Source organism: Indicator indicator, unplaced genomic scaffold (genome assembly GCF_027791375.1).
Source record: "Indicator indicator isolate 239-I01 unplaced genomic scaffold, UM_Iind_1.1 iindUn_scaffold_53, whole genome shotgun sequence".
NCBI classification, from domain to species: Eukaryota; Metazoa; Chordata; class Aves; order Piciformes; family Indicatoridae; genus Indicator; species Indicator indicator.
In genome coordinates, this window is record NW_026539188.1 from 363,265 (window position 1) to 377,288 (window position 14,024).

General features: G+C 57.3%; 1 protein-coding gene across 1 annotated transcript; it reads left to right on the forward strand.

Annotated features, from left to right (window-relative positions):
* Nucleotides 1-89: 89 nt before the first annotated feature.
* On the forward strand, nt 90-13,814 carry LOC128980005 (soluble scavenger receptor cysteine-rich domain-containing protein SSC5D-like). The gene is made up of 6 exons (XM_054398429.1): nt 90-435; nt 2,300-2,614; nt 3,993-4,304; nt 4,747-5,061; nt 11,563-11,715; nt 13,687-13,814. The coding sequence occupies exons 1-6, from the start codon at nt 90-92 to the stop codon at nt 13,812-13,814; spliced, it is 1,569 nt and encodes a 522-aa protein (XP_054254404.1).
* The last annotated feature ends 210 nt before the right edge of the window (nt 13,815-14,024 follow it).

The following is a 14,024-nucleotide window of genomic DNA, read 5'->3' on the forward strand; positions in this document are numbered from 1 at the left end:
GGTGGGTGGGCAACCCCTCCCCCTCCAGCTGAGAGGTCCTGAGGTGGTTGTGGGCTGGGCAGCTCCAGCCCTGTCACCTCCCCGGGGCCATGCAGCTGGACTTGGCTCTTGTCCCTGCAGAGCCATCTCAGGTGCGGCTGGTGAACGGCTCCGGCCGCTGCTCAGGGCGGGTGGAGGTTCACCACCAGCAGCAGTGGGGCACAGTCTGTGACGACAGCTGGGACCTGAGGAGTGCTGAGGTGATCTGCTGGCAGCTGGGCTGTGGGGTGGCCGTGGCAGCCCCTGGCAGGGCTCTCTTTGGGCCGGGACAAGGTCCCATCTGGCTGGACGACGTCAGCTGCAGCGGGAGTGAAGGTTCCATCACTGAATGCAGCTTGAAGCCCTGGGGACACCACAACTGTGAGCACAGTGAAGACGCAGGAGTCATCTGCTCAGGTGAGCCTGCTCCAGCTCCTAGCTGCAGGGAGAAGGTTTTCTGTAGGCTCTTCTGCATCTGGCTCCAGCTGACTTCCCTCTGCACCTCCTGGTTCCATGCCGTGGTGGGCAATGGTCACCAGAACTCAGGAGGTAAAGAAGCTCTGCTCCTGTAGGCACCGTGGCAGTGACCATCTGGATGCACTTCAAGGAGTCCTCTGACCCCTTAAGAGGTCACTTCTCAGGTGGTTTGCCACATCCATCCTGCTCACCTGTGCTCAGAGGAGGAGTTTAGCTGTTGGTGTTTGCTGTGTGTTGTGGTTTAAGCTTTCCCCAGAGTCCAGAAGCCCAAATGGATCAGATTTGGGTTGCTTCCCCTCTCCCTTTTTCCCAGTAGGAGAAAACAAATGAGGCAGGAGAAAAAGAGAGGTAAAAGCACAAAACAAAGAGTCTGGAATCGATTTGGAAGTGAAGAGGTAAAGTTTAACAAAATCTGAAAGGCATTGGAGCAGGAGGAAGGTTACAGAGCTCTAAGGAAAAAGGGGAAATAAAAATCCAAGCCCAGCCCCCAGCTGGCAAAGGATCCTCTGTGCCACTCTGGATTCCCTTCAGATGCAGTCCCTGGGAGTTTGGCTGGGCCAGCATGGAGCAGGCCTCACCACATGGCCACAGATGTAGCAGGGAGCAGCAGGAGGTCTGTGGGACAGGGGAGGAGCAGGAGCAAGAGAGAGGGACAGGAAATGTCTCCCCCTTAAAAAAGCTGTGGAGAGGAGGTGAGAGTGGAATAGACTTTGATCCATGGGCACCGTGCCCCTGTTGAGCCCAACTTGAACCCATTTCCTTTTGTCCACATCATAGCCAACACCATCAGAACATCTCCCTTGTAGAGCCCATGGGCACCATGCCCCTGCTGAGCACATCTTGAGCTGCTTTCCTCTTGGCTAACACCATCAGAACATCTTCAGAGGGCCATGGGCACCATGCCCCTGCTGAGCACATCTTGAGCTGCTTTCCTCTTGGCTAACACCATCAGAACATCTTCAGAGGGTCTCTGGGCACCATGCCCCTGCTGAGCACATCTTGAGCTGCTTTCCTCTTGGCTAACACCATCAGAACATCTTCAGAGGGCCATGGGCACCATGCCCCTGCTGAGCACATCTTGAGCTGCTTTCCTCTTGGCTAACACCATCAGAACATCTTCAGAGGGCCATGGGCACCATGCCCCTGCTGAGACCATCTTGAGCTGCTTTCCTCTTGGCTAACACCATCAGAACATCTTCAGAGGGCCATGGGCACCATGCCCCTGCTGAGCACATCTTGAGCTGCTTTCCTCTTGGCCAGCACCATCAGAACATCTTCAGAGGGCCATGGGCACCATGCCCCTGCTGAGACCATCTTGAGCTGCTTTCCTCTTGGCTAACACCATCAGAACATCTTCAGAGGGCCATGGGCACCATGCCCCTGCTGAGCACATCTTGAGCTGCTTTCCTCTTGGCTAACACCATCAGAACATCTTCAGAGGGCCATGGGCACCATGCCCCTGCTGAGCACATCTTGAGCTGCTTTCCTCTTGGCTAACACCATCAGAACATCTTCAGAGGGCCATGGGCACCATGCCCCTGCTGAGACATCTTGAGCTGCTTTCCTCTTGGCTAACACCATCAGAACATCTTCAGAGGGCCATGGGCACCATGCCCCTGCTGAGACCATCTTGAGCTGCTTTCCTCTTGGCTAACACCATCAGAACATCTTCAGAGGGCCATGGGCACCATGCCCCTGCTGAGCACATCTTGAGCTGCTTTCCTCTTGGCTAACACCATCAGAACATCTTCAGAGGGCCATGGGCACCATGCCCCCCCTGACCCCTTTGTCTCCTTCCCCCCAGACCCCCCGGAGCTGCGGTTGGTGAATGGTCCCCACGGCTGCGCCGGGCGCCTGGAGGTGCTGCACGACCAGCAGTGGGGATCTGTCTGTGACAACAGCTGGGACATGGAGGATGCCCAAGTGGTGTGCAGGCAGCTGGGCTGTGGTGCTCCCATCTCTGCTCCAGGCTGGGCCAGGTTTGGCAGAGGACATGACCCCATCTGGCTGGAGACCATCGGCTGCCAGGGCACGGAGGCCTCCCTGACCGAGTGCAGAGTCCAGGACTGGGGCATCCACAGCTGCCACCACGGAGAAGATGCCAGCGTGGTGTGCTCAGGTGACCCTCCCCACTGCACTCCCCCTGTGCCTCCAGTGGTGCCACCACCCAGCTGTGGCTCCCTTTGCTCAGAGGACAAGGCAATGATCCCCCTGAGATTAATGGCATTGCTAATTAATGATAATGATAGTGAGGGCAAGGGAGCAGGGCAGATCCCATCCCATCCCGTCCCTGCTGCTTCTCCCAACTCCCCTGGGCTCATTTTCACCCCAAGTGGACAACCACCAAGCAGCTCTCTCCAGGAAGGATATTGTGGAGCTGGAGCAGGTCCAGAGAAAAGGGCAACAGAGTTGGGGAAGGGTCTGGAGAACAGGGCTGGGGAGGGGCAGCTGAGGGAGCTGGGGGGGGTTCAGCCTGGAGAAGAGGAGGCTGAGGGAGACCTCCTTGCTCTCTACAGCTCCCTGAGAGGAGGCTGGAGCCAGGTGGGGGTTGGGCTCTGCTCCCAAGGAACAAGTGACAGGACAAGAGGAGATGGCCTCAGGTTGCCCCAGTGGAGGTTTAGGTTGGGCATCAGAAGAAAGTTCTTCACTGAAAGGGTTCTCAAAGCCTGTCCCAGGCTGCCCAGGAAGGTGGCTGAATCCCCACCCCTGGAGGTGTTTCAGAGAGGCAGAGATATGGTGCTGAGGGCCATGGCTCAGCCCCATCCTTGGCAGAGTTAGACTGGTTGGAGTGGATGACCTGAAAGGTCTTCTCCAAGCACAGTGACTCTGATCTCCATGGTGTGAATGACCCTGCTGGGTCCCACTGGAATCCCTCCTTCATGAAGGTGCCACAGGGGGGATCCAAGAATAGGGGAGGCCACAGCCCTGCATGAGCTGCCATGTCCAGGCCCTGTGTCCAGCCCTGGAGCCCTCAGCACAGGAAGGACCTGGAGCTGATGGGAAGGTCCAGAGGAGGCCAGGAAAATGCTGAGGGGCTTGGAGCAGCTCTGCTGTGGGACAGGCTGAGGGAGCTGGGGGGGTTCAGCCTGGAGAAGAGAAGGCTGCAGGGAGAGCTCAGAGCAAGCTGCCAGCAGCTGAAGGAGGCTGCAAGGAGGCTGCAGAGAGACTGTGGCCAAAGGGCTGCAGGGACAGGAGCAGGGCCAAGGGCTTCAGACCTGAGCAGAGCAGATTGGGATTGGATGTGAGGAAGAAGTTCTGCAGCAGGAGGCTGCTGGAACTCTGCCACAGGTTGCCCAGGGAGGGGCTTGAGGCTTCAGCCCTGGAGATGCTGGAGGTGAGGCTGGAGAGGGCTGTGGGCAACCTGCTCCAGCTGGGGATGTGCAGAGGGGGTTGAGCTGGGTGAGCTCTGGAGGTCCCTCCTGGCCCTGACTCTTCTCTGATTCTCTGATCTCCTCCAAGCCTTCCTGAAGGCCTCTTGGTGTCCTTCTCTCCTGCAGACCCCATGGCTGTGCGCCTGGCCGCCGGCCCCCACCGCTGCGCCGGCAGGGTGGAGGTCCTCCACCAGCAGCAGTGGGGCAGAGTCTGTGCCCAGGGCTGGGACATGAGCGATGCCCAGGTGGTGTGCTGGCAGCTGGGCTGTGGCACAGCTCTGGCAGCCCTGGGCTTGGCCAGCTTGGGCCAGGGCCCCATCTGGTTGGACGCCGTCAGCTGCGTGGGCACCGAGGCTGCCCTGGGACAGTGTGGGGCCAGGCCAGAGGGAGTCCACAACTGCCCCCATGGAGAGGACGCTGGTGTGGTGTGCTCAGGTAGCTGCTGCTCAGGGCACCCTCCTGCCTCTGCTCCCCTTCACCTTCTGGAGCTTGCATTTGGGGGGTTGGATTTGGTCGTCTCCAGAGGTCCCTTCCAACCCCTACCGTTCCCTGAGGTGCCAACGCTGCAGGAGCTCCAGGACCACCTTTCACAGGACCCTAGAGTGGGGGTTGGGTTGGAAGGGACCTTGAGGATCACCCAGATCCACCCCCCAGCCATGGGCAGGGACACCTCCCACAGCCCAGGCTGCTCCTCTCTTCCTGATGTTCTTTCCACCTGGGAACCCTCAGCTCTCTGTGTGAGGACACAAAGCTTAGCACGTGGGGAGTCCTCCTCCCACCTCCCACCCAATACCTGCTCCCTTCAGGGCCACCACCACCACCACCACCACCACCACCACCACCACCACCTGGTGACCTCTCCTCTGTCTTTCCATTGCAGACCCTCCTGAGGTCCGGCTGGTGAATGGCTCCCACCGCTGCTCGGGGAGGGTTGAGGTTCTGCACAACCAGCACTGGGGAAGTGTCTGTGATGACCACTGGGACCTGGCTGATGCAGCAGTGGTCTGCCGGCAGCTGGGCTGTGGGAGGGCCACAGCTGCTCCCCCCAGAGCTCACTTTGGCATGGGGCAGGAACCCATCTGGCTGGACGACGTCAACTGCACTGGCACTGAGGTTGCCCTCTCCCAGTGCAGGGCCAGGCCCTGGGGAGAGAGTAACTGCAACCATGGGGAAGATGCCAGCGTGGTGTGCCAGGGTGAGCCACCCCCTGCCCCACTGAGGGGTGCCAGGGTGAGCCACCCCCTGCCCCAGTGAGGGGTGCCAGGGTGAGCCACCCCCTCCCTAGCATGGGGCAGCTCTGGAAGGAGCAGCCTTGGTGTGTGGATAACTCAGAGGAGAATCCTGGAGTGGCTTCAGCTGGAAGGGAGCTCAAAGCTCGTCCAGCTCCAAGCCCTGCCATGGGCAGGGACACCTCCCACAGCCCAGGCTGCTCAAGGCCTCATCCAGCCTGGCCTTGAGCACCTCCAGGGAGGGGACAGCCACACCCTCCCTGGGCAACCTGTGCCAGTGTCTGCCCACCCCCACTGCCAAGCATTTCTCCCTGATCTCCAGTCTCAATCTGCCCTCTCCCAGCTCCAAGCCCTTGTCCCTCATCCTGGCACTCCCAAGTCCCTCCCCAGCCCTCCTGGAGCCCCTTCAGGTGCTGGGAGCTGCTCCAAGCTCTTCCTGGAGCCTTCTCCAGGCTGCACAGCTCCAGCTCTCAGCCTGTCCCCACAGGGGAGGTTCTGCAGCCCTCTGATCATCTTGGTGGCCTCCTCTGGAGCCTCTCCAGCAGCTCCAGGTCCTTGTGCTGGGGGCTCCAGAGCTGGAGGCAGTGCTGCAGGTGGGGTCTGAGCAGAGCAGAGCAGAGGGGCAGGATCCTTCCCTTGCCCTGCTGGCCACACATCTCCTGCTGCAGCCCAGGCTGTGGGTGGCTCTTTGGGCTGGCAGTGCCCACTGCTGGTTGAGATCCTCTTCCCCCAGCACCCCAAAGTCCTTCTCCTGCAGGCTGCTCTCCATCCACTCCTCCCCCAGCCTGGATCTGTGCTTGGCATTGCCCTGAGCCAGCTGCAGGACCTTGCACTTGGCCTTGTTGACCTTCCTGAGGCTGGCTTGGGGCCAACTTCTGCAGCCTGTCCAGGTCCCTCTGGATGGATCCCTTCCCTCCAGCCCCAGCACACAGCTTGGTGCCATCTGCAGACTCCTGAGGGTGCCTCAGTGCCACTGCTCATGCCAGCAGCAAGGATGTCCAACAGCTCTGGGCCCAGTACCAAGCCCTGAGGGCCACCACTCATCTCTGGTCTCCACTTGGCCGTTGTGCCACTGAGCACAGCTCTTGGAGAGCTTCCATCCAGCCAATTTCCTACCCAGCCAGGGCTCCATCCATCAAACATGGAACCATTAAGGCTGGAAAAGATCTCTCAGGTCATCAGGTCCAACCCTCAACACCCCCATGGCTACCAGGTGCCATGTCCAGGTGTCCAGGTGCCTCTGGATGGGTCCCTGCAGCACACTGCCCACAGCACACAGCTTGGTGTCAGCACTGAACTTCCTTCAGAAACTCCTCTGCTCTGCTCAGGTTCAGCCTCTTGCCTCTGGGTAGGAACCAACTGGAGGCTGTCTGAGAGCTCCATCTCCCCTTGGCCACCATGAGGACCTTCTCCCAGCCTGACCAGTGTCCATCCTCCCCTGCCACCTTGCTCTCCCCTGTAACCTCTCAGCTCTTCTGCCTCCTTTCCTTGCCCCTCCTGCAGAGTGCTCACGTGAGGGCTGTGGTCACCACACCTCAAGTCCACTGACCCTCCCCTCCCCCATCCCTTGGGTCCATCTTGTGTGGTTGCAGTGCCAGGACATGGCTGTGGCTCTGGCAGGGGCTTGGCAGCAGTGGTGGCATGGTGAGCTCCAGACTCAGGTTGGACTTGATGATCTCCAAAGTCTCCTTCAGCCTCAGCAGTTCCCTGGTTCTGTCACCAGCCAGTTGGGTTTTGGTAGGACCACAGAATGGGTTGGGTTGGAAGGGACCTCAAAGATCATCCATCTGGAGCCACTCCGTGGCATGCTGGCCTCCTGCCACAGCCCCATGCCACAGCCCCATGCCACAGCTGCCTCCTCCTTCTCCTCCTGGCTTTCTTGGAGGCCTGAGGGCAGCTGAATGGGAGCAGATGCTTCTGGTGGCAATCTCCACATCATCCTGAGGGTGGCTGCTCTTTGAGGGCATCTTCCACCACATGGCCAAGCAACAACTCTGCTGCCTGTGCTGCGTCCTTCCCTCTGCCTTTTTCTTGTATTCCTCTGTTGCTTCCAGAAATGTGCAACTTCTGGCAGCAGAAAGCAGCCTCACACTCTGCTTCTCCTGAAAAACTGAGGAGATGGATGGAGATGGAGATGGAGATGGATGGATGGAGATGGATGGAGATGGAGTTGGATGATGGATGAAGATGGATGGAGATGGAGTTGGGTGATGGATGGAGATGGAGTTGGATGAAGATGGATGGAGATGGAGTTGGGTGATGGATGGAGATGGAGCTGGATGAAGATGGATGGAGATGGAGTTGGGTGATGGATGGCTGATGGGTGGAGATGGGTGCAGATGGATGGATGGGTGATGGATGGAGATGGATGATGGATGGATGGAGATGGATCATTGATGGATGGAGACAGATGATGGATGGATGGTGGATGGATGGAGATGGATGATGAATGGATGGAGATGGGTGATGGATGGAGATGGCTCAGTGTTGGGACCACTTCTGTTTCACATCCTTATTGATGAGCCTGCTGGAGACACAGAGTTGTGTCAGCAGTGAGTCCTCAGATGACAGCAAGTTGGTGGACAGTTGATCTGCAGGGGGTAGGGAGGCTCTCCAGAGGGACTTGGACAGGTTGGGTCCATGGCCAACGTTCACAGGAGGAGCTTCAAGAAGGCCAAGTGCCAGGTCCTGCACTTGGGGCACAACAAGCCCAAGCAGTGCTGCAGGCCTGGGGCAGTGTGGCTGGAAAGCTGCTGGCAGAAAAGGCCCTGGGGATGCTGAGGGCCAAGCAGCTGAGCAGGAGCCAGCAGTGCCCAGGTGGCCAAGAAAGCCAAAGGCCTCCTGGCTGGGATCAGCAATGCTGTGTCCAGAGGAGCAGGGAGGGGATTGTCCCCTGGTGCTCAGCTCTGGGGAGGCCACCCCTGGAGTGCTGTGTCCACAGGAGAGATGTGGAGGTGCTGGAGCCAGGGCAGAGCAGGGCAAGGAAGCTGTGGAGGGCCTGGGGAATAAATCTGGTGAGGAGAGAGTGAAGGAGCTGGGGAGGGTTGGTGTGAAGGAGAGGAGCCTGAGGGGAGACCTCAGTGCTGTCTACAACTCCCTGGAAGGAGGTTGAGGAGAGGTTGGTGGTGGCCTTTGCTCACAGCTCCTTAGTGAGGGGACAAGAGGAGCAGCCTCAAGCTGCAGCAGGGCAGGGTTGGGCTGGCCAGGAGGAAAGAGAGAGGTCAGTGCCTGGAGTGAGCTGCCCAGGGAGGTGCTGGAGTCACCAACCCCTGGAGATGTTTGAGGGTGGTTGGGATGTGGTGCTTGGGGCTGTGGTTTAGGGTTCTGGGTTGGACTTGGGGTTCCTGAGGCTCTGTTCCAACCTGAATGTTTCTGTAACTCTGTGATTCTGTGATTGGAGATGGATGGATGGAGATGGTTGATGGTTGGAGATGGATGATGGATGGAGATTGTTCATGGATGATGGAGATGGAGATGGATGATAGTTGGAGATGGATGGATGGAGATGGATGGATGCATGCATATGGTTGATGGTTGGAGATGGATGCAGATGGCTGATGGATGTCTGTGTTTCTGTGTTTTTGATGTCTGTGTTTCTGTGTTTCTGATGTCTGTGTTTCTGTCTTTCTGATGTCTGTGTTTCTGTGTTTCTGATGTCTGTGTTTCTGTCTTTCTGATGTCTGTGTTTCTGTGTTTCTGATGTCTGTGTTTTTGATGTCTGTGTTTTTGATGTCTGTGTTTTTGATGTCTGTGTTTCTGATGTCTGTGTTTTTGATGTCTGTGTTTCTGTGTTTCTGATGTCTGTGTTTCTGATGTCTGTGTTTTTGATGTCTGTGTTTTTGATGTCTGTGTTTCTGTGTTTCTCATGTCTGTGTTTCTGTCTTTCTGATGTCTGTGTTTCTGTGTTTCTGATGTCTGTGTTTCTGATGTCTGTGTTTTTGATGTCTGTGTTTTTGATGTCTGTGTTTCTGATGTCTGTGTTTCTGATGTCTGTGTTTCTGTGTTTCTGATGTCTTTGTTTCTGATGTCTGTGTTTCTGATGTCTGTGTTTCTGATGTCTGTGTTTTTGATGTCTGTGTTTCTGTGTTTCTGATGTCTGTGTTTCTGTGTTTCTGATGTCTGTGTTTCTGTGTTTTTGATGTCTGTGTTTCTGTGTTTTTGATGTCTGTGTTTCTGATGTCTGTGTTTCTGTGTTTTTGATGTCTGTGTTTCTGATGTCTGTGTTTCTGATGTCTGTCTTTCTGTCTTTCTGATGTCTGTGTTTCTGTGTTTTTGATGTCTGTGTTTCTGATGTCTGTGTTTCTGATGTCTGTGTTTCTGTCTTTCTGATGTCTGTGTTTCTGTGTTTTTGATGTCTGTGTTTCTGTCTTTCTGTCTTTCTGATGTCTGTGTTTCTGTGTTTCTGATGTCTGTGTTTCTGTCTTTCTGTCTTTCTGATGTCTGTGTTTCTGTGTTTCTGATGTCTGTGTTTCTGATGTCTGTGTTTTTGATGTCTGTGTTTCTGATGTCTGTGTTTCTGATGTCTGTGTTTCTGATGTCTGTGTTTCTGTGTTTCTGATGTCTGTGTTTCTGTGTTTCTGATGTCTGTGTTTCTGATGTCTGTGTTTCTGATGTCTGTGTTTCTGATGTCTGTGTTTTTGATGTCTGTGTTTCTGTGTTTCTGATGTCTGTGTTTCTGTGTTTCTGATGTCTGTGTTTCTGTGTTTTTGATGTCTGTGTTTTTGATGTCTGTGTTTCTGTGTTTCTGATGTCTGTGTTTCTGATGTCTGTGTTTCTGATGTCTGTCTTTCTGTCTTTCTGATGTCTGTGTTTCTGTGTTTTTGATGTCTGTGTTTCTGTCTTTCTGTCTTTCTGATGTCTGTGTTTCTGTGTTTCTGATGTCTGTGTTTCTGTGATCATTCCAGAAGCAGCAGAGCTGAGGCTGGTGAATGGCTCCAGCCCCTGCTCCGGGAGGGTTGAGCTGCTCCACAACCAGCAGTGGGGGACTGTGTGTGCCAGGGGCTGGGACCTGAGTGATGCTGAGGTGTTGTGCCAGCAGCTGGGCTGTGGAGCAGCCCTCTCAGCTCCAGGCTCGGATCACTTCGGCCCCGGGCCCAACCAGGTCTGGATGGGGGATGTGGAGTGCACAGGGGCAGAAGAAAACCTCTCCCAGTGCCGGTCCAGGATGGGGGAAGCCATCAGCTGCCCCCCCAGGGAAGGGGCTGGTGTGGTGTGCTCAGGTAGGTGTCCTGGGCTGGGCCTCCACCTGGGTGGGTGGCTGGGGAGGGGGAGGGTGACTGTGCTGGGGAGGTGCTGTCCTGTGGTGCTGGGTAGAGCTCAGAGCTGAGGTCACTCTCCTGCAGAGTCTCTGCCACCCCCGTGGCCAGAGGCTGCTCCTGCTGGGTGTGGAGGACTCCAGCAAGCAGAGAAATGCTGAGCACAGGAATCTGAGCAAAGCTTCAGGATGAAGCCTTCAGGGGGATGGGAGGAAAGAGGCTTTGCCTGGAGGACCTAAGGGCTGAGGTGGAGAGTAGGAAACCACCAGAAGCTGCTGGATTGAGAGTAGGGCAGGAAGAGGGAACCCATCCTACACCAGCAGTGGTCAGGAAGGGAAGGAGAACCCAACCACCACTGGTCAGGAAGGGAAGGAGAACCCAACCACCACTGGTCAGGAAGGGAAGGAGAACCCAACCACCACTGGTCAGGAAGGACAGAGGTTTGCAGGTTCCTCCTTAGATCTCCAGCATCTGCAGGATGCTGGCAGGGCCCTGGCAGGAGCTTCCTTGGTGTTTCCTTTGCTGAGTCATGGTCATGAACATAGATTGGAAAGGGTCTCTGGAGACCTCTGGTCCTACCTACTCTCTGTTAGACCAAGCAGACCCTGTCCTTCATGGCCTTGTCCAGTGCAGCTGTGATGGTCCCCAGGGATGGAGATCCCAACACCTTTCTCATCTCATCCTGGGGCTTGGACTCCATGATCTCCAGAGGTCCCTTCCAGCTCCTAACATCCTGTGACCTTCTGATCTTTCTTCTGATAGTCAACCATCCTCAGGGGGGAAGGAGCATTTCCTGCTGCCCAGTGGCAGTGTGCCTTGGTGCTCCCTCTGCCTGTTTCCTCACATCCTTGTGGTGTCCATCTCCTGAGGAGGGAGGTGGTGGAGTCCTCATCCTGGAGGTGTCCCAAAAACCTGTGGCTGTGGTGGTGTTGGGTTGATGGTTGGAGCTGAGGCTCTTAGAAGTCTCTTCCAGCAGAATGAGAGAATGTTAGGGGTTGGAAGGCACCTCTGGAGATCATCAAGTCCAACCCTCCTCCTGAGGCAGGGTCACCTAGAGAGGGTCACACAGGAACACATCCAGGTGGGTTTGGAAAGCCTCCAGAGATGGAGACTCCACCACTGTCTGGGCAGCCTGCTCCAGGCCTCCCTCACCCCTAGGTTCAAGAAGTTCCTCCTGGTGTTCAGCTCTGGACGTTTGCTCTCTCCCCGCAGGCTCTCCCCCGACCGCCAGCCCCCCGCAGCCTCTCCCACTGCTCCCCCTGCTGGTCGCTGGCGTCCTTGCAGCCTCGCTGCTGCTCTGTGGGGCTCTGCTGTACTGGAGGAGGCAGCGGCAGGTGGGGAGCAGAGCTTTGAACAACCCCCTGGGTGAGTTCTGCAGCCGGGGAAGGGGACAGCAGAGACTGCAGCGGAAGTGTGGTTGGAGAGCAGCTTTGTGCAGAGCAGCAACCTCAGCAGAGCTGGGGCAGGAGCTTTGCTTTTCCCCCGGGGTTGATGTTGGAAGGAGTTCCCTTTCCTGGTGTGACCTTCACCCAACCCTTGCCCCTCTTTCTGACCTCTCTTCCCCTTTCATTTTGACTCCATCCCCTGGTTGTGGAGGCTCTTGAGAGGTGGACAGCCCTTGGAGCCTTCTCAGATGCTGCCTGTGCTGCCTGCTCCTCAACCAGGAGCTCTGAAAAGAGAGGATGGCTCTGGGGGTTCCTAACTCCCTGTTGGCTCTGGGGGTTCCCAGCCCCCTGTTGGCTCGGGGGGTTCCCAGCCCCCTGTTGGCCAGGGGATGCTCTCTCTTTGGCCTGAGGGGTGAGGAAGGACCAGGACTTGGGTCTGTTCTTGCTGGAGATTCTTGGGCAGTGGTGTTGAGTGGTTGGGGTTGACCCTGTTGAACATCTGCCATGCAGAGAGGTGCTGTGTGTGGCCCAACTCCTGCATCAAGGGTGCTGTGTGGCCCAAATCCTGCATCAAGGGTGCTGTGTGGCCCAAATCCTGCACCAAGGGTGCTGTGTGGCCCAGCTCCTGGCTCAAGGGTGCTGTGTGGCCCAGCTCCTGCACCAAGGGTGCTGTGTGGCCCAGCTCCTGGCTCAGGGGTGCTGTGTGGCCCAACTCCTGCATCAAGGGTGCTGTGTGGCCCAAATCCTGCATCAAGGGTGCTGTGTGGCCCAAATCCTGCACCAAGGGTGCTGTGTGGCCCAGCTCCTGGCTCAGGGGTGCTGTGTGGCCCAAATCCTGCATCAAGAGTGCTGTGTGGCCCAAATCCTGCATCAAGGGTGCTGTGTGGCCCAAATCCTGCATCAAGGGTGCTGTGTGGCCCAAATCCTGCACCAAGGGTGCTGTGTGGCCCAGCTCCTGGCTCAGGGGTGCTGTGTGGCCCAACTCCTGCATCAAGGGTGCTGTGTGGCCCAAATCCTGCATCAAGGGTGCTGTGTGGCCCAAATCCTGCACCAAGGGTGCTGTGTGGCCCAGCTCCTGGCTCAGGGGTGCTGTGTGGCCCAAATCCTGCATCAAGAGTGCTGTGTGGCCCAAATCCTGCATCAAGGGTGCTGTGTGGCCCAAATCCTGCATCAAGGGTGCTGTGTGGCCCAAATCCTGCACCAAGGGTGCTGTGTGGCCCTGCTCCTGGCTCAGGGGTGCTGTGTGGCCCAAATCCTGCACCAAGGGTGCTGTGTGGCCCAGCTCCTGGCTCAGGGGTGCTGTGTGGCCCAGCTCCTGGCTCAGGGGTGCTGTGTGGCCCAAATCCTGCACCAAGGGTGCTGTGTGGCCCAAATCCTGCACCAAGGGTGCTGTGTGGCCCAGCTCCTGGCTCAGGGGTGCTGTGTGGCCCAAATCCTGCACCAAGGGTGCTGTGTGGCCCAAATCCTGCATCAAGGGTGCTGTGTGGCCCAGCTCCTGGCTCAGGGGTGCTGTGTGGCCCAGCTCCTGCACCAAGGGTGCTGTGTGGCCCAACTCCTGCATCAAGGGTGCTGTGTGGCCCAAATCCTGCACCAAGGGTGCTGTGTGGCCCAAATCCTGCATCAAGGGTGCTGTGTGGCCCAAATCCTGCACCAAGGGTGCTGTGTGGCCCAAATCCTGCATCAAGGGTGCTGTGTGGCCCAGCTCCTGGCTCAGGGGTGCTGTGTGGCCCAGCTCCTGCACCAAGGGTGCTGTGTGGCCCTGCTCCTGGCTCAGGGGTGGCGTACGCAAAGCAGGCTTCGTGCCTGAGTGCTGGCAGGGTGTTGGTGTCACCCTCTGTGCCACCAAGCCAGAGCCATCTCTGCTGGAGTGAGCATCCCCAGCTGTTCCTGGTGGGAAGGGGAAGGTTGAGGCTGTGAGGAGCAGACCCAACTGACCCACCCTGGCCTGCAGGTTTTGTGCACATGGAGGAGCTGCTGCTCTCCCACACCTCCATCTCAACTTCTGGAGAAGAGCTGGGGGCAGCCAGGGAGGCTCCTGCTGGAGATGCCAACAAGAAGAGAGCTCAGGAGAGCTCCTGACCAGCCCAGGGCTGTACTCTGGTGCAGCTCTGCCACCCAGCTCCCTCCCCAAGGGCCTCTGACCACCTCCTCTCATCAGAGCCAGGTCACCAGATCCACCACACACCTCCATGCCCAGCTTGGGTGGTCAGGCCAAGGGCACCTGTGAGCCAGGTCACCACATCCAGCAGCAGCCCTACAGATGCAGAAGACATTTGGCACCTGGACAAG

Excerpts from the sequence above, each read along its gene's own strand:
- LOC128980005 (XM_054398429.1), top strand. The coding sequence starts at position 90 with ATGCAGCTGGACTTGGCTCTTGTCCCTGCAGAGCCATCTCAGGTGCGG. Across the intron at positions 436-2,299 it reads CGCAGGAGTCATCTGCTCAG|ACCCCCCGGAGCTGCGGTTG; the intron begins GTGAGCCTGCTC and ends CCTTCCCCCCAG. Across the intron at positions 5,062-11,562 it reads TGCCAGCGTGGTGTGCCAGG|GCTCTCCCCCGACCGCCAGC; the intron begins GTGAGCCACCCC and ends CTCTCCCCGCAG.